Source organism: Lepidochelys olivacea (genome assembly GCF_965140295.1).
Source record: "Lepidochelys olivacea isolate rLepOli2 genome assembly, chromosome: 8".
Classification (NCBI taxonomy): Eukaryota; Metazoa; Chordata; order Testudines; family Cheloniidae; genus Lepidochelys; species Lepidochelys olivacea.
In genome coordinates this window covers 81,146,112-81,170,646 of record NC_140418.1, presented here as the reverse complement: position 1 = coordinate 81,170,646, position 24,535 = coordinate 81,146,112, and the positions used below count along the sequence as shown (strand labels likewise).

The window sequence follows — 24,535 nt, the reverse complement described above, 5'->3', positions numbered from 1 at the left end:
AGATAACTTGTTCAGTCATTACTAATTGTCTGATGCAGCACTCTTGTACACATGCCAGTAGCCCTTACTTATTAGAGTAATTCATTCAAGTAGAACTATTCCTTGAATGACAGGGTAAAGACAACTCATGTGGGTACAGGTTTGAAAGATCAGGTGGTATATTGGGATTTTTAACCTTTTAATTAAAGTTCAAATAATAAATACGCCTTTGCTGTCATGTATTTTCCTCAAAATTATGCAATAGATCATTTTTAACAATCAGATAAAAACGATTAAAAATTGAAACAGGATACTTTACATTTAGTTGGACTATTAAAATGGATTTTCATCAGTGAATAATCCATTCTTTCTAGATGCTCTTTTAGATACATTCCTTTGTTCCATCTCTGATGTGAAAACGTTACTCTCTATATGAAGATGATGGCAGGACAACCAATTTTAAAAAGGGGTCATTTTCTGCATATTTTTATCTGCATTGGAACAGCTGGCTGTTGTCTACAGTGGCGTTGATTCATACTGTTTACATTTTATCTAGTGGATTTCAGTGAAATAAGAGCTGAGTACTGTGAACTCCAGACCTCTGAGTAGTATCAGAAGCTCTTATTGTGCCTATGTAATCTTTTAATAGACATGCTTGCCAGAACGATTTTTTCCTTAGAAGCTAGAATTAGATAGCACACTTGTCATTTAAATTGCCATTATCTTTGTGGTATTTGCTACTGCCAAGCATGATCTGTTGACCAGTATTGGATAATTTAGAAGCTGTTTAACAAAATAACGTGCTTGTCTGTATAAAATATACAGTGCCATGTGTGCAAAAAAAAAGAAAAAGAAAAAGGGGGGAGTGGGGGGTTGGAGGGGCAGAGAGACTACCCTTCGTGGTGGTGGTAGATTGATCCTGTGAGGAATTCCTGGATTTTGAGGGGTTTATGCATGACTTTACAAATGCTTTGTTGAGCCCATGATATGAATTCCCATAATTTTTGTAAACTGCCCCTCTGCCCCTCTTCTCTCTTCATCTCTCTTTCTCACACCTACACACGTAACACATTCTCTAAGAAGTAGGGAGAAGGATTCTACTCACAGTTGTTCATATGTATCTGCCTTTTTATACAGTGGAGAATTACAAAATATTCTGATCCATTCTATCTCGTTTTTACTGGATAATAAAAGAACCTTTTCATCAAGCTTTGCATTTGTTTAACAAGTATTATTGAAATTCTGCTCAACATGCATCACTGTGTCTTGTCTAGAACTTGAATCGTATTTCATGATTTGATAAAATAAAAGATTGTGAGAGAGACAGCTGTAAACATTCTGCTTGAAAAGATGTGCTCTTTCCGAAAGACCTTTCCATAAGAGCCAAATAACACAAAAAGTGACATTTCATTGTTGACAGATATATATATGTGCCTGGTTAGTTTTGTTTCATGTTCATAGTACCTTCAGTGACTGCACTCTTTCGCTGAGAATAATTTTGTATTTCCAGGAAGATTTACTGGTGATTTAAGTTTTATCAAGGTTCCTTGCTTCTAACAGCAAGTAGTACTCATAGTAGCCACTAATATTACTCTTTTTTGTTTTTTCTTTGCATGGGGAAAAATTCCAAGGTAACTATTTTTTAAAATCTTTGTATATTAAGCTTGTCATATTCTGCTAATATTGGCAACTGAAAAGGATTGTATGCTAGTGGGCACAAAACTGTATTATTAACTTCTCTTTGTGCTTTTATTAATTTAGATAATCTTTTTAAAGACAAACTATTTCTTTAATTGAATTAAGTAGCTTGACAACAGGATGGTAAATGAGGCAGAACATGACATTTTGTAAACTTCTGTAAAATGGTTTTTAGCATCGTGTGGATCACACTATGTCTACTTAGTAAAGCAGAGCATGCAAATTAGATTTCTGCCATGTGTACTTCAGTTTGTAATTAAATAGGAATAAGTAGTGGGGAAAGTTTCTTTACAAACTTATTCTATGGACTCAATGATAGATATGGCACAAAGAAATGCATGCTGCCATTAAAAATCCACATTAACTTACTTTTAGCCTTACTTGAAACTGTAAACATGATCTCAGAAGAGCAGATTTATTTTATTATTTCAGATGTAATGAATACACTCACCTGAACTTTGAGCAAGTAAAACGTGCAACAGGCATATGTTTGCCATGAAAACTGTTTATAAGTTGAGTGTTCAGTATGACAGAAACCTTGTTCTTTTTCTCATTAAGTATTTTTCTCCTTTCCATTGTAGGAAAGAAATCTGATTAACATATATAAACGCAAATGAGTCAGAGGTAGCATATGCTTCAGTTGGTAATAGGCTGTTACTTGTGTTAATGTTTAGATTGTGCTTGCAGTCACAGCCCCACTAATGTATAGGTCCTTGACAATAGCTTAGTGGTTTGAGCATTGGCCTGCTTAAATCCAGGGTTGTGAGCTCAATCCTTGAGGGGGCCATTTAGGGTTTTGGGCCAAAAATTGGGGATTGGTCCTGCTTTGAGCAGGGGTTGGACTAGATAACCTCCTGAGGTCCCTTCCAACCCTGATATTCTATCAATCAGCTAGCACTGTGCTTCCTTAGACAGCATGAGCAGTGTCATCCATGACAGGGTTAGCTTTGAAGCAATTAGCAAAAACAACAAGGAAAGTTGATTTTTGTTTTGTTTTGTTTTGATTTGCAGTCTAACAAAATAGTTTGCGCATGGTACTGTAAAGCTGTTTCATCCAGGCAGCAGATTGAATAGAAATTGATTAGTAAAGCAGTGTGTTCAAAACATTAATGGCGAGAAGTGCACCTGAGATATAAAGTTGCTAGTGACAATAGTAATTATTGACAGAGTAGCATACTTACTTGTAAAATGCTTTGAAATGATGCAAAACCCTGGTCTTTCAAATTTCCATCCTGTATCAGTTTATCAGGAGTTATCTCCTGAATGTGAATGTATTTCAGTCCTAAGTCACTGCACCTGTTGCCAAGAGGTATTTATTCCAATCATTCACCAAAAGCACAGAGCGTTATTGCTTGACATTTTATAGCACTGGAAAAAAAGCTATCTTTTCAAAATCATTTATTCAGAGAGGAGAAAATGGAGCAAAATAGTTCATTTTACCTTAAGCACTGCTATTTGGCAGTGTTCACATTTGCACGGCACAAAGCTGCAATATTGATTTTTCACTCACAAGGCCTCCCACTAGTTCTTTCTTCAATTGTCAGGGTTGCAAGATGGATTGAATTACACTTTGCTTCTTGAAATGCTTATTTTTTCTTTGTTGCTAGAAAAAGATTATAAACGAAGCTTAGAATAAAGATCACATCAGCTTTGTCACAGGACTTTTAATTTTTTTGTTTACTGCTTTCTTTATGGCGATTGTGTTGTAAAAATTCCATAGAGGGACGTCCCTGTCTAACACACTGCTTTACTGCCTTCTCTCTCTGCAGAGTAGCATCCTACAATATAATCTGAGCGTCCTCTGTTACCCAGTGAGTGACCTGACGTTAGCTTGTCTATTATTTTGAAATGTGAGCCCCAATATAGAGCAATGCATGTAGGGAATGGGGAGGTGAAATCTAGGTCAATGTACAATTGATGATACTTAAATCAATTGCCACTTCCCTTAGATATAAGATTTGCAGTTAGCTAACGTCAGTACAGTATTTGCAGGATTCAGTATATTTCCTGTTGCAAATATAAATGAGGGTAACGATCTGTATTCATCATAGATAATGTAGCATGGTTTTCAGTACCATCCCTGTAACGATAGAAGTGTCTGACCTGATGCTGCAAACACGGAGTGACTTATTGTGCTCAGTCAGCCACACTATGTCAGTTAACCTCCCTCAGAAGCACCCTCGGCCCTTCTAACACTCCTCTGCAAACTGCCAGGACGCCACAGGAAAAAGCCGGCAGCAGAGGCAGAATTAAGTAATTCCCTATTTTGTGCTGGATGACTTCGTTCTTCAGAATCACAGAATGCATCGGCAGCATTATTGCTAGTCCTGGCACGGCTGGGGCCATGGTGCTAAAGTGTATATACTTTGGATCAAAATATGTTGACTGTAATTGAATCACACTTGTGTATCAGAAGAGAACATGCATGACCTTCTGGTTTTATCTTGGCCCATTCTGACTAGATTTAGCAAAGATCTAATATTAGTGTTTGATGCTATGCATCATACATTCTGTCAAACATAGGGGCATGAGTTTTGGATGATATGAAAGTTTAATTTGGAGTTTCTTTGTTTTAAAGTGTACCATTCTTTCTTCTGTTTTTAATAAATATTAAAATGTATGAGTGTAAACTGACTGTGCTTACAGATTGACATGATTAAAAGAAACAAGTCTTTTGGAGATCTTACAGCTCATCATCTCAATACAATGGGAGTTTTAATCCACAGATTACTAACACAATAGGAAGGGTGCTTCTCTAGTCCATATAAAATACTACTGCCAAGATCACTTTCTCGCCCGTCAATTTGACCATCTTTCTTTTTTTAAAGATTTAAAGAAATCTTTCCATTGGCTTCTCCTTCTCCACCTCATCATATTCAATATTATTGTCCTTTCCTTTAAAGCTCCACATAATTCTGCCCATCTGTACTTATTTGGCCTTGTCCTTTTTGCCACCTCTTGTCTCTTCTGCTCCTCCAGTTACTCCACTATCCTCCAGTTTGCCCCCAGTCATCTCTGTGCTTTCTTCCATTCTGCACAGAACACTCTTCCACAAAGATCCACAAAGCCACTACTTTTTCTGCTTTTGATTCCCTTCTAAAGACATACTTCTGGTACCACGATTATAAGAAACCAGTATGTATGTGACTTGGGAATATTCTCTTTCATACCCCCATCCAAACGCCCCAAAATGGCACATGCTACACCACCTGCTCTTTGTCTGTTTGTCTTCATTTTCATTTTAGCTATGCATTGTTGTTACAATGTATTTATTATAAACTCTATGGTGCAGAAACTGGGCATTCTTTGTGTTTGGTTGGAAAACACATAACACAGTGTGAGAGCGCCTGTAAATAAATAATAATTATGCCGATCATATTAATACAATATACCAGTGGTGGCCAAACCGCGTCTCTTTTATAGTGGAAGTGCGGCTCTCAGAGCCCCTTACGCTGTCTCTCTTCCTCCGCCTGTTTGGTCACCCCGGTAATATGCCATATTTAAAGTAGACTATACCAAATGGTTCACATGCTGTGTTGCATGTGTGTAATAAATGTATGAACCAAAAATCTTTCTGAACACATAATGACTGTGTGTGTGTAATAATGACTGTGTGTGTGTAATAATGACTGTGTGTGTATATTATTCCAAATGTTTTGCTTATGGAAGGGAGAGAAATGTTTGTTTTTAAATGTATAGAGTACCAAAGATGGGTAAATATTGAAATACCTAACCCTTTACTGTATGCCAGAAATCTTTATGGAATCTTAACTATAACAGTGCTAGAGTGTGTTACTAGTTTTACAAGAACGCTGGGGGGAAAAAAATCTCCGGTGCTGTTGAAAAGTATCTACTTTTTTAAAGAAGTTGTTATTTAGTCTTATCACATCATCTAACGTATCACACAATTTAATATGATGATGGGTTCAAATTTTGTGTCAGGGAGACAAAGCAATCTGGTCTATGTCAAATCTTGTATGTATAGCACAGTGGTTCTCAAACTTTTATACTGATGACCCCTTTCACATAGCATGACTCTGAGTGCAACCCACCGTATAAATTAAAAACACTTTTTAATATATTTAACCATTATAAATGCTGGAGGCAAAGCGGGGTTTGGGGTGGAGGCTGACAGCTCGTGACCCCCCATGTAATAAGTTGAGGGGTCCCGATTCCCAGTTCGAGAACCCCTGGTATAGCAGAATATAGCTACTTTATGCTAGCGCTCTACATTGACTGCATAAAGAACTGATGTAAAGGACAAAAGGTTTCCCATTGAATTAGCTAGTCCTAGGTTTTGGTGCCCAGACAATTGCATGTTACTTCAAAACTCTCAATGGAATGATTTGCTTTAAGGAATTCTCTCAGACAGAAGAAGATTTCAGATTTTTTTTTTTTTTTTTGGGTAAAAACAAGGATTTCCCCAAATTAATGAAGGATTTTTTGGGGAGGAAAGGGGGTGAATTTTCCTGATTGGATGCAGGAACTTTTCAGCACACTTCTGCAGAAATTACTTACATACTTATTCATAAGTGCTCTTACTCAAGTAATGTGCTGTTAGTTTATGCAAAATGGCATAGGTAGGTACGCTAAAATGTCATGGGGGCCACCTTTGGGACATGGAACATCCCTGGGAAAGGAAAAGCTGCATTTCAAAGAGAGAGGAGAGGTACAAAGGGTGAGAACCGAGATTGAGGCAATGCTTTTCCCTCACATTGTTTAGCTGTGACTCTCATCATCTCTGCCTGCTCCTCACTCTTACAGACTGCTTGTCAGGCTGGGATCTGAATAGCTAGATAGGGGGCAAAGTAGCTGCCTGGCAAGGTGCTAATCATAAGGCCCTCTTGCCATCCCAAAGACCATTATCACCAGGGAACCCACACCTGAGGCCACACCTCCATCCTATCACCAAATGCACACCCACTGCTCCAGTCAGGCACCCCCCTCACCACTCAGCCAGTTGCCCCAAGCACACAGCGCCAGCACGGCCCCCCTCCCCCCCCCATCTTGGGTCAGAGCCAGAGGTCAGAAGCCAAATGCCCAAGCCCAGGGTGAGCCAGAGACATGGTCGAGAAGCAGAGCCGGGGGTCAGAGCCAAGGGTGTCCAGGATGGATAAAGGCAGGAGCAGGCATGGGCTGGAAGCAAGCAGGAGTAGGCACAAGAGTAGGTTGGGCCAGAGCAGACATGGGAGCAGGAAGCAGGATCAAGCACAGTTGCAGTGTGGGATGTGTTGTGCTGGCTGCTGCTGGGTCAAGTAGTAGTTTAGCTCCATCCGTTCACCAATCAGTACTTGCAGTCAATCAGCCTCAGCTGTGCCCCAGTGTTGATAGTAGACTGACCTCGCTGCAGCTGGCTCCCTGACGCTGGCAATCTCACCCAATCAGTTGCCTTTGCCACTGCCCACTACACACTCAGCTGCACCAAGCACTTCCCCTTACTGGAACTCCCACCGAATCAACTTCTTCATCTACTCCAGGGGTTCTCAAAATGGGGTTCGGGACCCCTCAGGGGGTCGTGAGGTTATTAACATGGAGGATCGTGAGCTGCCAGCCTCCACCCTAAGGTCCTGCCTCTGAAAACTTGGCAGTTATGTGAGTTGGTTGTGAGAAGAATTCTCCTCTGTTGTTTAGCTCAGTTTTCTGCAAATGTGCAATAAAAAAGCAGCAGCACATTGATTTACACTGTAAAAACAGTAGCTTTTCAGTGTAAAGGGCTGAAAACTTAACTTTGTAATATTTTTTTAAATTAAAGCTCAGAATGTGCGGAATCCAGAAGAAACCACCAGATGATTTTGAAATTCTGAAAACATTTCTTCACTCTGTGATTTTCTCTTATGCCTGGCAATACCTCATTACTGTATTTATCTTGCACACTGCCTGTAAAAGGCAGACCCTGGACCAATTCAATGTGAATTTAGATCTTTGGAAAACATTCAGATATTTTTAAAGATGTTTTGTAATTAGGCTAATATGATTACAATTCCAAAAGCTATGTTCTGTGAATGTGATAAAAAACATCTGTAATGGCTTGTGTTACTTTCCTCTCCTTGAGCATGGGACAGAAAGTGTAACATCCATGCATATGCCAGAAAGTGTTTTCCTTTTGTCAGTTTTTTCTCATTGTTCTAATTTGATTCCTTTTTTTTTTTTTTTTAAAGGTTTCAGCCGAGCAGCATTACCATTTGGTTTAGTTAGGAGGGAACTGTCTTGTGAGGGCTACTCCATTGACCTTCGGTGTCCAGGAAGTGATGTTATTATGATAGAGAGTGCTAATTATGGACGGACAGATGACAAGATTTGTGATGCCGACCCTTTCCAGATGGAAAACACAGAATGCTTCCTCCCAGATGCCTACAAAATTATGACACAAAGGTAAAAATGCATTTACTGTTTTTCCAAAAGTGTACCGCACGATTAATTTACTCATTGTATATGTACTGATTTACATTTTCTCTTATGGAAAAATTATTCAAATATCCTTCTAATTTTTATCTAGTAATATTACAAAGAAATTGAAGCTAGCTACCAGCAAATCTTTCTGAGTTCCTTTTATAGTCTCTGTGATAAAAGTGAGAAATCAGGCAGGTGATTGCAAGGAGAATGAAACATTTCACTTCTTTGAAGTGTCACTGTATCCTCGTCTTTCAGGAAGTCAAACTGTACTCAAAAAGTATTCAAATGGCTGCTGCATGTTTAAGCAGTTTCTAAACGCTATCAATACAATCAATAGCTGACCCTCTGCTCACCTACAAAACATATCAAACTAAAACAACTGTACAGTCAGGTCAGTTCTTTGGAAAGGGTGTAAGCATTGTCCTCTTAGAGGACAAAACTGCTTTCTGACTGTCTTGCTCAGCAGTTATTACTATCACTCCAGCGTTCAGCAAGTCGCCCTGTTAGTTTCAGGGTATGAGATGTAGCACCAATAAAAGGGACTCACTGTAAAAAAGCTTCACAGAAATTGCATCTGCACTGAAGATTTACAGAAATTCTCCTGCCATGGCCTAATATTTGTGTAGATCAGCCAGTGCTAACAATTGTGGAAGTACTAGTGTAGATTTTTCATGGGCATGTTTACCATCCTGTCATCATCAGAGACTGGATAGAGACCTTCTGGAAAAAAAACTCCCTTGTAAGTGCTCAAGTGATATCTTCATATTATTAGCTTTGTCCGTTTTTGTTATAAAATGCAAAAAATCATGTCTTTTCAAATAGTCTCATTTTAACAGACAAATGAGTGGGAATTGGTGAAGATTGATGGTTTTCCCCACTTCAAAAAACCTCCACCCCTCATTATTCTGGGGGGGGGAGGGGGGCTAAAAAAAGGTGGAGAGAAACAGTAAACCTCTGAGATTTATGAAGTCAAGTGAATAGTATTTCTTCTATGCTTTTTTCATTAATTATATTTTCTTATGCTATAAAAAGGCATGTTTTCTGTAAGTAAAGCCTAAAAGCAATAATCGTGTCTCCAGTCTACTATGATACTCTTTATCCTCCCTTCTATACCAGTACACATTCACCAATTTATTTTGTATTTCAGTACCTAGCCTATTATGAAGTTTTTCCAGAGTTTTATTTCCATTCTTTTCAACCATTTTGATGTTACTAACTGTAACAACAGCCTTCATAGACATAGAATTAGGGTAGCAATCTCGATCTTAAATTTTAAATGCTAGAAGGGTATTAAGGAATTTGAGATTATGTTTCAACTGATGGCTTTTGTGTTTGCGGTCAGTAGTGGAAGGACTCTGTAGCTAATCCTGGCCAAGTTAATGGAAAGGTTCCAGAACTTCTCTGAATCAGTTTGGATTGTCTTTTTGTGGTTCTAGTTCATTGTTGTTAAATAGATCAAGCCAGATTTCCACTGAGACTGCAGCAGCAGTGTCATCAGCCTGAGCGTCATCTGTCAAGTCCCTTCGAAACCACTTTCAGTTGCTTTGTAAGTGTAGTGCTTCTCTGTAGAGTTCCTTGTTGTGTAAAACACATGTTGTGTTTTGATCGAAGTCTTCTTTATGCTCAGCACATGTTTCAGGATTGTGGCAGTTGGATGCAAATATAAACAAGCAGTCTTCATAAGAGTTTCACCAGAGTGTCATTAGGAAGCTAGGACGTTAGTTTTTCCATCAGTGCGCATGAAGCTTATGGTGGTTGCAGAAGTATTTTTGAATTTTCATGATCTGCAGAACTGGGCTAGGTGTTACTTTATATCTCAACTGGAAAAAATCATGTGCTTCATATGTCAGAGGTTTAGATTATTTGCATCTGAGAAGTTTTAATCTTTTTCAGTTTTTTAAAATTCTCTTTTTGTTATCTAAGCAAATGGCCAAGACCATGTGTCACACTTTTCTCTAGTTTCTTGGCAGAAATTTCTAGACTTTTTGAGTTTAATGTTTTATGGTTTTCTTTTTCAGAGACTCAATGACATTTAGTAGGAATGCACTTTCCTTCTGTCTTCCAATATTTTCTTAACATTGCTCTCAATTTGTTCTATATAAAAAGAAGGTTGCAACTTTCTTATCAAGTATTTGAAGTCTTTATCTTTCATTTGTTTATTATACCATAACCAGTGATTGATCTTAGTTATTTTGGGGGGTGAATTGATGCTGGTCCTGAATAAAATGTATTTTGAAGAGGTGTTATATGTCCTGAAACAGGCACTTGTTTTTATTGCAGTTGTATTTCAATAACAACAATGGTATAGAGGATCATTAGACTCATCAGTGTACTGCTCTCTCAGTAGAAAAAAGCTTAATTCATTTGTACATTTGCTCACGAAGAAAGCATTATTTGGTGCTTTTTGAGATGAATACTAATCCTTTCCATCTCACTACTTAAGAGCTCCTGACAATGTTTTCTTTTTACTTCAGAAGAATGATCTGTTTCCATTATTACTTCAGTCCACTCAGTTACTTACTGCTGCCTTCAATTTTTTGGCAAGTCATATAAATTCATAGAGTGATGTTTAGTAATTACTAAATGCTACCCATGTGTTTGCAGTATTGCTCAGCAGCTTTAGCATTCACTACAAACCTAAGAAACACCCTAATGAAAACTTAAGATTGAAAAATAAGATGAGCTAACCAATTTAGTAGAGAACTGTGATATCAGAAGCCATGCCCACTTTCTAGAAGCTTGTAGATTCTGGCAAACCAAATCTCTCTTAAAATTTACAGATCCACCATCTCCTTCAGCATCCAGTGTTAGTTGATACTACCCACTGGACATGGTCATCTCTTTCCACTTACTTGTTTCTTTTCTTCTCTATGTTTCTTGGTAGTTCTTAACTTTCTTATTTTTTTCCTAATAGGCCTATCTTAGAACATTGATGTTCTCATCACTTTGCTTTTAACTTAAAATATTTTTTATTCACGGATTGAAATTAGATCCCAGTGACTATAGTATAAAATCTTTCACATATATGTTACGGTAGAACCTCAGAGTTACGAATATCTTGGGAACGGAGGTTGTTGGTGATTCTGAAATGTTTGTAACCCTGAACTAAATGTTATGGTTATTCATTCAAAAGTTTACAACTGAACATTGGCTTCATACAGCTTTGAAATTTTACTATGCAAAAGAAAAATGCAACTTTTGGCCATCTTAATTTAGATGAAACAAGCACAGAAACAGTTTCCTTATCTTGTCAATTTTTAAAAAACTTTCTCTTTATTTTTTTAGTAGTTTACATTTAACACAATATTTGCTCTCTGTGTGCGTGTGTGGTCTCTGCTGCTGCCTGAGTGAGTACTTATGGTTCCAAATGAGGTTTGTGGTCGAGCAGTCAGTTTCAGTATGTTCATGTAAATAGAAGTTAAAAAAATTAGCTTAAAAAAGGGAGGCAAAACCTGGCAGCACTTCCCTTCCCCCCATGCTCTCAGCCCTACACACACACACAAAACCTGATGGGGTTCCCAGGGTGGGGTGTGGAGGTGTGGTAGGAACTGTATTTCCCACAGTTCTAGGTTTGGTCAGTTTCATATAGTTATGTGTTAGCTGTTTGTTCCTTTCTTTTTTTTTTTTTTTTCCGTAATGTAACATTGTTTCTAAAATATGTGTTAGTGAATGAGCAGTATAATCGCCTAGCAATAGTTTCAAGCCGTGTGGGATTTTTATGTGTAAAAACAATCTGGATGAGTTGATACTTATTAACTATACAATACCTCCCCTAGGGAGAAATTTACTATTTTTCCCATATTTTTTTCTTTACTTTAAAAAAAAAATGAAATAAAAAGGTTAGACACATAAGGAGCCTGAGGACAAGAACTTCCTTGCTTGTGAGGAGTCCTGAGTGCAGCTGTAGCCAGTAACTCTTGTGAGACTTTGAAGTTGACATTACTAGCTAATATTGTTCTTTGTAGACAAATTGGTGGCTTGAAAATTAACTTTTAAAAAAAAATCCACTTAGAAGCCAGTTTTAGAAGAATGAAAATGGTTTGTCTGAGTTATTTTCAAACTGCCTGTTCACCTATGAAGACTTTCTGCCTGCAGTGTCAACTTCAAAGCCTAGCTTTACAGACACTGAGAAACTGAAGATGATCACTACCAATTTCTGTTGAGGCAGGCACTGAAGATTTTATGGCTTCTGCATGCTTTTTCAGTTTTTATAACTTTAAATAATAACATTTAAAATATTTGTGTATATATATGTACATATGTTTTAAAATGAGACATTCTATAATAAGCCAAATAACATTCAAATGTGTGTGGTTGCTAGGAGAGCCACATTTTTCTGGATGCTGAGGGCACTTTGTTTCCAAGTATGGATAGAATACAACAAAATAAGCCTTTTATGTTTGGTAATTCTTTCTGGATAATATTAGACAGTCGATGTGAATTTTCCCACATATATTTTAAAACAGAACTCCTAGAAGATGATACATACAAGAACTAAGCAAAACCCTGATGAATATTAATAACAGAGATTTGTGTGGTGCCAATATAATACAAGTGGTTCACTTTCTGTTGGCATGCATATTCCAAGAACCACATGGCTTTCTTCAAAATTTTGGATCGTCGAGGAGGTAAAATTTCTGCATTGGTGAGTGGTTAGAAGAAAGCTGCCAGTCAGGACCTCTGGGCTCCAGGCCGATCTCTACAACTGACTTGATCTAAGTCATTTAACCATTTTGTGACATGGTAGAACTAATATGAAATGAAACTAATGGGCTTAAAAGAAAATTTGTCATATGACTCTGGATCACACAGAACTGATAGTTCATTTAAAAAGGCAAAAAAACAACGTTTGAGTGCCTAAAAAGTATTAATGGACAGCAAAAGTAACACTAGCTTTCTAAATCAAATGCAGTGTCCTTAACAATAAAGGTTATAACATCTTTATTCTACAAACAGCTGCATGGATCTTTGAAGATGAGATCTGTAGGGCTCAATGGGTAGTGATCAATGGCTCCATGTCTAGTTGGCAGCCGGTATCAAGCGGAGTGCCCCAAGGGTCGGTCCTGGGGCCGGTTTTGTTCAATATCTTCATTAATGATCTGGAGGATGGCGTGGATCGCACCCTCAGCAAGTTTGCAGATGACACTAAACTGGGAGGAAAGGTATACGCTGAAGGGTAGGGTTAGGATACAGAGGGACCAAGACAAATTGGAGGATTGGGCCAAAAGAAATCTGATGAGGTTCAACGAGGACAAGTGCAGAGTCCTGCACTTAGGATGGAAGAATCCCATGCACCGCTACAGACTAGGGACCAAATGGCTAGGCAGCAGTTCTGCAGAAAAGGACCTAGGGGTTACAGTGGACGAGAAGCTGGATATGAGTCAGCAGTGTGCCCTTGTTGCCAAGAAGGCCAATGGCATTTTGGGCTGTGTAAGTAGGGGCATTGTCAACAGATCAAGGGACGTGATCGTTCCCCTCTATTTTACATTGTTGAGCCTCATCTGGAGTACTGTGTCCAGTTTTGGGCCCCACACTACAAGAAGGATGTGGAAAAATTGGAAAACGTCCGGCGGAGGGCAACAAAAATGATTAGGGGACTGGAACACATGAGTTATGAGGAGAGGCTGAGGGAACTGGGATTGTGTAGTCTGTGGAAGAGAAGAATCGGGGGATTTGATAGCTGCTTTCAGCTACCTGAAAGGGGGTTCCAAAGAGGATGGCTCTAGACTGCTCTCAGTGGTAGCAGATGACAGAACAAGGAGTAATGGTCTCAAGTTGCAGGGGGGGAGGTTTAGGTTGGATATTAGGAAAAACTTTTTCACTAGGAGGGTGGTGAAGCACTGGAATGCGTTACCTAGGGAGGTGGTGGAATCTCCTTCCTTTGAAGTTTTAAAGGTCAGGCTTGACAAATCCCTGGCTGGGATGATTTAGTTGGGGATTGGTCCTGCTTTGAGCAGGGGGTTGGACTATATGACCTCCTGAGGTCCCTACAAACCCTGATATTCTACGATCTGGTCTGTATTGTGCCATGAAGAACATAGTTTCAAATAGGCCTTTGAAAGAAGAAAAAATAACAAATGATCAGAAAACTGTATGAACGTTGCAACTTGGGAATGCACCAAATGAAAGGGTATTTATCACACAACCATAATAGCCTGTCCATTTTTTAAAAAGTGGTAATAGAAAAGGTATCCAGATTATTTTTGAACTGCAACAAAAAAGTGAGAGTTTCCTTTGTTAATAATATTGGACTCCCTGGGCCAGACTCTCATTTACACTAAGACGCCCCATACACAACTCTGGCAATGTAAACGGGCCTTAAAGTAAATTCCATTTAATCTCACCTATCATTCCTTTATATTGCCAGAGTGGTGTAAATGGACTGTGCCATTAATAAGAATCTGTGCCAATTTGGTTTATCTTCATAATGATTCAGAAAAGTATGCAATCCCCCTCCCCAAAAAACATCAGGCAGAGAAAGTTGTGTCATCCTTAGCTAAATGTGCTCTCTGGATGACCTTTTTCACTCTTAAAAACACATGCGAACACATACACATATACAACAATTAGCCCACACTGGAATACCTTTGTAAATGAAAGAAGTTTAGATAAAATTATTTTTCTTAAAATAACATTTCAGTGAGTCTACTAATAAATGTGTGCAAGTAAATTATATGTGACTCACATGCAAATGTGTGTTGGGAAACTAACAAAAAATAAAGTAAGGGCTTGCCTACACAGCCCCGTAGTTCACACAGCAAAGATGTGAGTTGAAGTGTGTACTAGCATGCTGCAAAGTAACTCACTCCTCGTGGATGCTGTTGGCCCAAAGTAAGAGGTATCTAGTAAAGTTCATGTTATCGAAGTCTTCTTTCAAAGAGGACTATGTTAATGTGAACTGGGTACTTTTTAGTTCGCTCCAGTAGCAACCCCACAGAAGAGTTACTATGCAGTACGTTCGTGCGTGCTGCGATTCACACCCCCATAGTCTGAACTGAGAGGCCGTGTAGACATAGCCAGAGAGTGTTCTTTAAAAAAGAGTGGATTCTAGCATTTAACTAAATAATTGTCACAAGAGAGAGCTAGTTTCCTTACTCTGAAAAAAACATTGATTGTATCCTCAGTAAAGTTCCACAGAAGGTGGGGAAATTGTGGAAATACCACTTGAAAGATGTAGTTTTTATAAGATGAAATGGGAATGAGCCCCAGAGCCATCTCTTTCCCTCTCACACAACTTTTGGAAGCCCTGCCTACAAGTAAGTGGCTGTACTGTTGTGGTGAAAAGGGTTTGGATGGAGCAAGAGAAAGCCAGATGAAAAGCCACTGATGCTGAGGAGCCAGGGAGTAGTGCAGATTCTATGCCTCCATGCAGATGCCCTGGTCCTCCATGGATATCCTGATATCTGTGGGGAAATCTTTAAATAAGGACAAATTGTAGGAAACTTTGGGTTGAAACTTCCTGAGCTTTGTGTCCGTTACACTGTTTTTCTCCTCATGAGTGCTAGATAGCTGTGATTGTATTTTGTTTATTTAACAGCACTGAAATTCGTTTTAGAAAAATGCACAAAGAATCCTATGGGTTTGTTTTCCAGGTGACAGATAAGAAGAGTAGATGTACATAAGGTACAGGTCAAATTAGGGACCTTCCCCTCTTTCAAAAATCCTTCTTTATAAAATGTTACTACAGAAAAGTAGGAGAATAGGGGACACAAAAGCTGTGCTAAAGGAAGAAATTCTTTAATACAATTTTTGTTTTACTACCTTCATGCATATTACCCTTCCTCTGCAAGATAGCACACAAATATGATGGAAAATGGTAACTCATTTGCAGAGGAAAGAGAGAGCGGGAAAGAGAGATGTTCAATCTTTTCCTAACAATGCAATGATTTTTTACATTCCACATATCAGTGTGTGTGATATATCATTGAAAGAAAAAAATTAAATACCCTTCCACTCAGAAGACACATCCTGCAAGTGCTGCTATATGTTCCTTGCTTGTCAGGTCTACAAAAGAAACAGTGGCATATCAGATTATCTCCTTTCAAGTGAAAACAAGCCAGGTTCTTTCTAATTGAAATGAAATAAATCTTTCCCTGGACTCCAGTCTTAGATGGAGGGAGTTTCATTCGCCAATTCCTGTTGATTAATCTCATCGGAATGAAACACTTCAGCTTCTTAAGCCCTGTCTGCACCAGTGGAACGCAAAACTGGTTTCAGAACCAGGTTCGCATATTGAATGTTCTGCCAGAGTAAACCATTTTAGAGCATCTCAACCTAACTCCCTCTGACAGGTCTCAGGCTTGATTCTGTGACCAGGTGTAGCCTGGCTTCAAAACTACATTTCTTAATGTAGTTTAAAACTATTATAATGGGCAACACTTCATAGTCAACTCCTCATCTGTAGAAGGTGTTGCGTTGTTGAGGATGAAGCATCTCTCTTTTGGGGATCTGTCAGGCATAGACAAGGACTCCTCAGACCCTTGCTGCTGTTTGTGCTTTTATATGAATACTGTAGCTATTCCTTTTGTGGATGAGGGCTGACTTTGTTAAAGATATTCAGTAGTGCAACGTGTCTCATAGTATGATGTAACCTGCGTTTTTCTGTTTCTGTTCCCTGGGTAGTTTGGATATTTGCTCTCATTTTTATATCCAAAAAGTAGTAATTTTGATCACTGTATTTCAGATATCAATTTGGATGACTACTGCCCTGATTGCACGTGCATCAAAGCTGCCATTGTAAATGACCGAGTATAAAATATACGGTCTGTATTTTGCTTTGGCATGTCATTGGTGTTCAGTACCAGATTGCTGATAATGTCTTCACAACTTCTTTACCATACGTTTATCAAAGCCATCCAGTCCCTTTTAGACTGCTATTTAAAAACTGCTCACATAAAAGCAGATGTACAGTCATAAGCCCTGATGCTGCAAACAGTCACCCACATGAGTATATTTATTCAAGTGGATGTTAAAGGGCTCCTCATACTTAAATTGGGTTTCTGACCATAGCCAATTCTGTGTGGCTCTGTGGATTTTGCTTTTCTTCTGTGTATGAGGCTCAATAGTGAATTATGACTCAGGTAAAAGGAAAAAAACAGAAGCCATACAATGACCCAAGTGCACAATCTCTTTTTTATGAATGAAGCTATTCATCATAGAGTGGTATAGCACTGAATATTTATGAGTCACACCAAAATCTTTAGTCCACTGAATATGCTGCATTAGTAGAGGAAAAAGCAGTCATGCCCATGGGATGATAAAAAACCTTACTTGACAGTGTTCATTTTTGCTACCATTAATTTTAAATTAAAAACTGGTAAGCTTGGTTTATTCATTTAAGAAAGAACAATATTTGTATAGCTGTAATGGTTCAGATCATTCTCTCACAGTATCTTTTAACAGCCTAGATACAAAAAGCCTCAGTTTATTAAGTCTGAAAAACAGTCGGGTGAAGTGAGACAACTATCAGTGTAAATTTATTCACTTTGTGATGTGTTCTGTAGTTGTTTTTTGCAGCATGTGATTTGAAGATTGATCTCTGGCATTGTAATTGTCTTAAGAAATGGACAGTCTGCGAAAGTAACAACTTTTCCTAAACTTATTAGAATAGGCTACCTATTTGGGAAACTTCAGTAAGAATGAATTTGACTTAAAATTAAATTGGGATACATTATTAAACTGCTTATAGATATTTTATTTTGTAATATGGGATCTTTTATTTAAGCTGTCTTTATTTCCTGTCACTAACAAAAGTTATGATCAAATTTTTTCCTTGTATCACTGTATGTTTTTATTTGGTAGATTGGTGTATATGTGTTTTGGGGCATATTTTTATATCACTCTGTGCAGTATATTCATTTGCAGTATTGTATGCACACATTATATGAGAAGTATGTTTCAGATTCTATCGCTTTATTACAGATTTAGGGCCCCGTCCAGCATTCCTGTAGTGAGTTCACTAATGTATGTAAAATCTCTTATGCAGATTGTATCACTTACTAGACATATTGTTATGATTAAGTTATTTAGCCACATTATTTGGTGGATTAATGACAGTGAGAACTTGGCTGAGACAACATTTATTTTACCCCCAATGCATTGAATTTTTAGCTTTCCATTCATTATTTTAGATAATTTGTATACTTTCTGTTCACTTGGTGACTTTCTGGTCCAGCCCTGAGATGTTCTCATTGATAATTTATATTCTCATATATTTAATAGATAAAAAGAACATGTTTATAAATAGCTAAGGCAATTTTTGGGTCATAAAATATCACTATAAGAGAATAAGACCGTTTATTTTTATATTTCCATGAACAGTTTGGTTAGATTCACTACAGTACTAGTCAAAACAGCTAAATTATCTGATAAATTGATTTAGGATTTTTATACATGTGTTCACATAGACATTTATCTCAACATTTGCTGAGGCGACCTTTATTAAGCTATGATGACTGCTGAATAGGAAATGTAACCAAGGTTTTTTTTATTCAAATATAATTTAAATATTCATCAAAGAGGAGTTATGCTTGAAACTGCCAGAGACTATTAACATCAAAAAATATAATTAACTGCACTGGGTATCATGAAGCAGAGTTAGCCAAATAGCCGAGAGGTCTAATTGCTCTCGAGCTTGAGAAGCAATGGTTTTATTTTATACCGTTGCTGTGGAATTAATAGTAATGTGGTTTCCTGTGTGAAGCAATTAAAAGTGGCCTGTTAAGATTCATTGCGCTATAGGAAATCTGTTGAATATCACTTAGTAAGCAGGATTGACATGTTTAAAAAAAAAAAGTACATGAAGATGAGTATTGATAGGGCGAGTGTAGATCTTAAATTAACAGAGATTAGTGTGAACTGAACAATATGTTTAAGTAGAATTATGAGAACTTTTTAGTGTTATGAAATTAGTGCTGGCAGTGACATCATCTAAAAAGCTTTCAGTGTTAATAATGCTGTTATTTACTGCTATAGAATTTAGAAGAATTATTACAGTAAGAGAATTTAGCTGGGAGGAGAAGAAAAGAAAGAAAAACAAGGATTTAGAAGTTAAAAAGTGGCTACAGTGTAATATAGAAATGTACTCATTTCACATTCTGGAAGTTTATTTCTTCCACAGATTGATCCCCTACTTAAAGAGCACTCTAATCTTTGTATTACAATTAAGCTTTCTAGTTCAATGCAATAAGAAAACATCTTTTATTGAACCCCATAGATCTTGCATTTGCCCAAGCTATATAGTCTTAAATTGGGCAGACATTCTGATGGCATTTTGACATTAATGAGGTTACTGAAGTGAAAAAGTTTAAGGGCCAAAGCTATGGGCAACAGTATGATGTTACAGAATTTCTTTTTTTTTTTTTTAATAATGAAGTTGCAACTAATTACTTAATAAATTGTCCATGATTACTAAAAGACATAGTAATTCCAGTCTTTATCCTTTTTTTTATGTAGTATAGACCAATGATACACACACCCCCTCCAAATCTGGACCCACAAATTAAATTGGAGCCACAAAGTGTTCTTTTATGAAATGTAATAACCTTGAATATACTAAATGTATATATAAATTATTAAATTTACAGTGAAATCTGACTTTTTAGGGTGTTTGTAGAAGATTAAAAATATCTCAATGCTAAAACAAAACTAAAAATCCTAACTAGAACTTCAGTTTCTTATAAAGATTTGCTGTCTGTGTCATACATTATTTAACATGCTCACCCTGTTTATATCAGTGACATAAGAGTGCATGGTAGTTTCTCAGAAGAGTACTGTCTTTGCCGCATCACAGCACACTGCTTTGTACTCCCAGACTTGCACATGGTGTTAGCAGATATTTAAAGCACTTCAACCTAACATTTTATAGGTCATGATGAACTGAGCCTATAAAACAAGTTACTGCTATGAAGTTAATGCAGTCTTAGAGTGTAGCATAGACTGAATATGTTACTCAGTACTCTGTGTAATATTTTTAGTTTGCTTGGGAAATATCAAAGAGGGGAATTCTTATCTCATATACATTTGCAGTGTCAAATCTGTTTCATAACACAACTATGGTACAGAATCCTGCACTTCAAATTTACTATCTGCAGTCATATATTTTTTCAAGTTTGTCACTAAAATATGCAGTTATACCTACAATTTTGATATCTTAATACATACATAGTCTCTAAAAACCTTAAAAGATGAATTAGGGATTAAAAAAAGCATTTCTTTGAACAAATGTAGGGGATATTATAATCTCAGACCTTTGCTAGATGCAACAAGAACCCTGTGTCCCTGCCCAAACTCTCTTAGTTAACATCTTGCAATGAGAGACCTTAATATTTATTAAAATCATATAATATCTCATCTGACAAGATATGTACTTTTTCCTTGTGCAAAAGCTTCCATATTAAATTATTGGTGATAGTCTGTGCAATTAAGATCCTTTAACCTTATTGTTCATTACGTCCAATACTTCCAACGTTCTCTTTCTGACTTTTAGCTGAAGGGACAGTGATTTTGAAAATGTATTTAATCTAAGCATTTTATCAGCACTGTGAAACAATTGGTTCATCATAAATCAAACTGTGTTCCCTAACCCCGGGATTTGTATGAGACTGTGTTTCTGTTTAACAACAAGACATGTTGGACTCAATTATTTTCTCATTTAAGAGTTCTCTACCAGTTCTCTACCCATCATCTTTCTGATGTTAACTTCATTTCTTATACACGGTGAACTCAGCTGTACTATTATGCTTCCAAAGCTGTAGGTGTTTTCTTATCTAAAATGTAGCAGCACAGATAATGCCTTCAGTGTATTATTCTAGTGCCAGCATCACAGATGGGTATGAAAACCGTCATTTACTTTGTATATTTAGCTTTCTTAGATAATTTCACTGCCTTTGTGACAGATATAGCAAAAGGACACCTCCTGGAGTCACATTTAAAAAAGAGTACTTTGTTAATATGCTGTAGACAGAATACATATGAGTTAGTGTTCAGTTATCATGAATGCCATCAGCAGTGCCTTGTTGCTTTTTTATCAGCCACTTCCTGCTGTCAGCTCAATTCTAATTTCAATAGAAAAGGATTTGCATTAAATGTAATGCAGTATTATACACAGCTAACATGGGGGTTTTAATTGTGCAAACACATGAGACTCCTGCAGTGGTAGGTAGTTTGATACAAGGATTAGATTATGACTATTTCTGTCACAATTAAAGATTAGCTCCAAGTTGATAGAGATGAGCTAGAGAATTTTCTCATGCATTTCTTATGCAGGTGAGCCTGCTTGATTTGATATGTAAAAATCACAAGACACCCATTTCTGCAAATGTAAAAGCAAACAAACAAAAATCCACCCTACTTCATTGGATTAAGACTGGGCACACTAGGATTCAGAAAAAACAGTTTAAACAAGTAATTTAATCTGAACTGCAGATCAAAAAAGAGTGGGTGGGGGGGGAAAGGTAGCACTATCTTTCTTGAGTTAGAAGAGTGGGAAGATACCTTTGCTGAGGAAGTTCTGTACCTGGAAGCCGTGTGAGCTTTCCAGATGATAATTAGATTCAGACATCATTGTGGATAATGAATAACTGTGCTTTTGTGACAGGCTTTCCTCTCTGAATAAAAGAAAGTACTTGTAGTAAGGACTTTGAGATACATTTTAATAAAAATGACACCACTGTTACGGAGTTGATTAAAGACCCTACAAGAGACAGCACTTCTGTCTCAAGTTTTAAACCATATTGGGACAAGAAATCAGCAAATGAAATCAAGGGGCTCTAATTTTGTTTTTAGTCATCAGCTCAACATATATACCTACACAGCCATAAAACCCAGAGCGAAACGTGAAGAGACGGTTTAAAAAAGGACTATGCTATATTGATGTCAGATTGCAGTCTAATGAGAACCTTTCAAAAAGTAAAATAAAAGGAAGTGATGAAATTAGTTATCTTGGGGCATAAGATTTCAACTCTTGCTATGCATTTTGCCTCTGGAGGTCTGTTCAGCTGCACACATGAATCGCTGCCATAACCCTGTGGAATCAGCAGATACCTAGTGATGGCACAGTGCCTTTGTTGATGAAAATCATAACCAAAAAGGGGTTGTTCCCCAGGGCAGGTTTACTGAAAACAATTTATTCTTTTTCACCCAGTAAAACTCATCGTACATGCAGGTTCTTTTGCATTATTACAAATTCTAATCCTCTGAGTGGGTAATTAACGGACCAGAAAAGCCGTTTGTGGAAAGGAAGAGCCATAAGGGTGAAAAATATTTCTCCACTGAACGATCTTTAAGGAGTAAATAATTAGAAGAGCGAGAGGTTTGGGATGACCAACCTAAATCTGAGCATAATTAGGAGGAGTACAGTCTGAAAATTGAATCACTTGGTATGTGCAACAATTCTTATATCATAAGACTAATTAAATATTTAAAAGCCAAAATACTTCCACTATTTGAAGAAAAATAACCTGCCACAAAAGGGTCGCTAACTTCGCAGATAATTAGCAAGGGTTATGGGGGAAAGAATATCATAGATTGGCTCCAAGGTTCCTTTGCAAGGTCATATCTTATTATGCTGTATCTTTTATATGTTCTGGTAACAAGTTTCTTGCTAATTTAATCTAACTAGGGCATCCCATCGCGATTTTCCATTTCCCTTGTTAAAAATGTGATCATTTCTCTATGTGCAAACTGCAGTAGGTGAACATTTTTATACATAATTGCTCCTAATTGATACAGGTCAAAATATTTTTTTAATTATTCAAGAGGAAGTTTTGAAATTATGAACACAATATTGATGTTTAAAGACCAGTTAGGGTTTTTTTTAATTTTGGAATTATGCTCTTCTCTCCACTGTATAGTGAGACCTGGTGACCCTGTGAATTCAGCCTGGTCTCAGTGGCCTGCTCTGTACATAAATAAGGCTTACTGTCCTACTAAAACTAACCTAAATTTGTGTTGAGTATGCAGTTCTACAAACGAGAATTGTGCTAGATTAATAAGACCCTGAGTGAATCAAACCTAATTTGCACTAAACTGACCCAAATGTCCAGTCAAATTGTAAGAAATTATCAAAGTGCCTGAAGTATCAGAAGTTGTATTAACAAATAACCATTATAACTTTAAAATTGCTTATATTAGTAATTAAGGGGAATTTTGGGGGCAATATTAAGATGCATTAAAGATCTATACAAGTTAACTTGTAGAATAAATCTATGCATACTTTCATAATTCATGGTACAATATATATTACTCAGAGAATCACATTGAAGCGAATAGGAAGCAATCTTAAATTGTAAAACCTTAACCACATTATGAAAATGGTAAATGCCAGCCCATGGATAAAAAAGAATTACAGGGTGCAGAAATTAAAATAATTTAATAATTTAATTTAATAATTTAATTAAAATAAAATAATTTTTACTATCATCTGGTGCTTTTTATCTTTGTGTGTTCATTACAGCACTATGCATGAGAGAGAGAAATCGGGGTTAGGTTTTTTCCCTTCCCTCCACTTTTTGTATTTTGTACTATAGTGTTGCATGTTAGAAATTAACATTAGAATGTGATGTGACTGCAGTAGCACCAAATCCTCTTCTGAAACCTGCATAGCTTCCGAAAGACAATGCCTGCACCTAAAACTGTGCCGCTTTTTGTGAGACTCCTGGTAAGCATTAGCCTGAATATCTGCACATCTACACCCAAGTAGAGGTGTTTCTCTAAAAAAACAGCTTACTTGCGCCATTAAGCAGAGGAAAAGAGTTGGAAAAAAAGATGGGGAGAAAAATTATCCAGTACCTGTGGGGAAGGGCAAATGAGGATAATCTGTGTCACTTATTCAAATACTTTGATAATACTTAGCTTACATAGTTAGATAAGCACACCTGTGTGTTATTTACTCCTTTTCAGTGGTGAAGTGGTTTACTTGGGTGCTTTGTACAGGGCGTCTGTTAATCAGGGTCTGCTTATGCTTAGGATTGTCCTTTACGAAACTTACACTGCCATTCTCCCTTTGCTGTGCTCTCACTTGCAACAAATAAACATGTATGTGTTTTTATTTCAGCTCCCCAACTCCAGCCAGAAATGCAGCGGAAATCCTATTTAGTACATAGCTGATTTCTTCTTTATGCTGTCACACTTCCCTTTTTTTGTTTGCATGCACAGCTCGAATTCATTGCAAGAATTTAGCCTTCTAAAATAAAGGAGACATGGTCTACTTAAGATCATTCTTCATCTGAGGACTAGAAACTATTTTATTTTATGTTAGATTTATAAGTAATACCTAAAATTATTATACGTAAAAGATATTTAAAAAAAAGGAATTATTTTATTTTGCGTTCTTTGTATACCTAACTACACTTTGTGTATAGTTAGTTTCACTGTATCTCCTGTATAGAGCATAGCCAGTTAGATCATTATTGTCCCCTGTTTTAGTAGGTCTTTTCCACAGCAAAAAGGGAGAGAGAAGCGTTTT

At 37.2% G+C, this 24,535-nt stretch overlaps 1 protein-coding gene across 22 annotated transcripts in view; it reads left to right on the top strand.

Moving 5' to 3' along the window:
• The window catches only part of ADGRL2 (adhesion G protein-coupled receptor L2), a 477,785-nt gene that overhangs the window by 375,955 nt on the left and 77,295 nt on the right, over positions 1 to 24,535 (top strand). For all 22 annotated transcript variants that reach the window (XM_084636460.1, XM_084636456.1, XM_084636463.1 and 19 more), the window contains one exon: positions 7,836 to 8,049. In XM_084636460.1, the coding sequence (XP_084492586.1) occupies positions 7,836 to 8,049 (214 nt within the window). The remainder of the gene's footprint in view (positions 1 to 7,835; positions 8,050 to 24,535) is intronic.